Source organism: Daktulosphaira vitifoliae, unplaced genomic scaffold, assembly GCF_025091365.1.
Source record: "Daktulosphaira vitifoliae isolate Bord-2020 unplaced genomic scaffold, ASM2509136v1 Scaffold_3441, whole genome shotgun sequence".
Classification (NCBI taxonomy): domain Eukaryota; kingdom Metazoa; phylum Arthropoda; class Insecta; order Hemiptera; family Phylloxeridae; genus Daktulosphaira; species Daktulosphaira vitifoliae.
In genome coordinates this window covers 1-1,077 of record NW_026103001.1, presented here as the reverse complement: position 1 = coordinate 1,077, position 1,077 = coordinate 1, and the positions used below count along the sequence as shown (strand labels likewise).

At 25.2% G+C, this 1,077-nt stretch overlaps 1 protein-coding gene across 1 annotated transcript; it reads right to left on the bottom strand.

The window, feature by feature from the left end:
• Positions 1–302: 302 nt before the first annotated feature.
• On the bottom strand, positions 303–722 carry LOC126910048 (helicase POLQ-like; the record flags this gene model as incomplete). Its single annotated transcript, XM_050692444.1, has 2 exons — positions 303–470; positions 585–722. Coding segments are annotated over 2 exons (306 nt in total), but the record flags the coding sequence as incomplete, so codon positions are not given.
• Positions 723–1,077: the final 355 nt, after the last annotated feature.

The window sequence follows — 1,077 nt, the reverse complement described above, 5'->3', positions numbered from 1 at the left end:
TGGCTTTTTTAACAGGTATTTTAGAACACCTATAGCACTCCCTTTATGTTTGCCTATGTCAATGATTATAAATTAATCTTTTAATATAATTTTAAGAGAAATATTTTCCCTTAAATCTACAAATAACATGTTACAACTAGCCATTGAGAAATAGTAATTATTTTTTTGTAACTTATTTCCATTGAACCATTTAAATTTTAATCATAAACATAAAACTATATCAGTATATAATTTTATATTTATTCTAACATAAGAAAAATCAAATAATTTTCTTTCATTTAAAATCAATTAAAGTTTTGTTTAATTTTTTTTAATAAGTTATTTATTACCTTGATTTTCTCATTTTCTTGACACAACAATACACTATCTCCATGTTTTGTTAAACCAGCTCTACCAGCTCGTCCAACCATCTGTCTATAAGTACTCTGTTTCATAAACTCTCTTCCAACATAGGGTGATGTTATTATAACCTGCAATTAAATTTACCTGTAATTTATTATTTATTTATATAAGAAAAGTAATAATAATTATCATTCTTTAATTATAATTAAAGAATGATCAAAAAATTTAAATAATGATATTACTCTTTGAGCTGGTAAATTAACACCAGCAGCTAAAGTTGACGTACAACAAATACATTTAATAGTACCACTTAGAAAAGCTTCTTCCAACAATTTTCGTTCAGCATTTGTTAAACCTAAATGGCAAATGTAATTACAATATACAAATATATATCATGTAGTATTTTTCATGTTCATCAATTATAACACCTTATTAGGATGTCAATACCTTAATTTTTCAAAAGACAAAACACATATTTAACTAGCTTATAAAATAGAAAATAATCCAATTAAGAAAATGACTAGTTGACAACAACTTTTGGACAAGTGCTTCAGAAGATATTAACATTTTTATATTTTGATAGGAGGAAGAGTGAGGCCGAGAAATTTCTAGTGATAAAAATAGCAACTTCTACACCTCACCTCCAGTTAATACTTTGTTAATAGCTTCTGAAATACTGGTCCAAAAATGATTATCAACTAGTTATTTTCTTAACTAGGTCTATATCTAATAAAT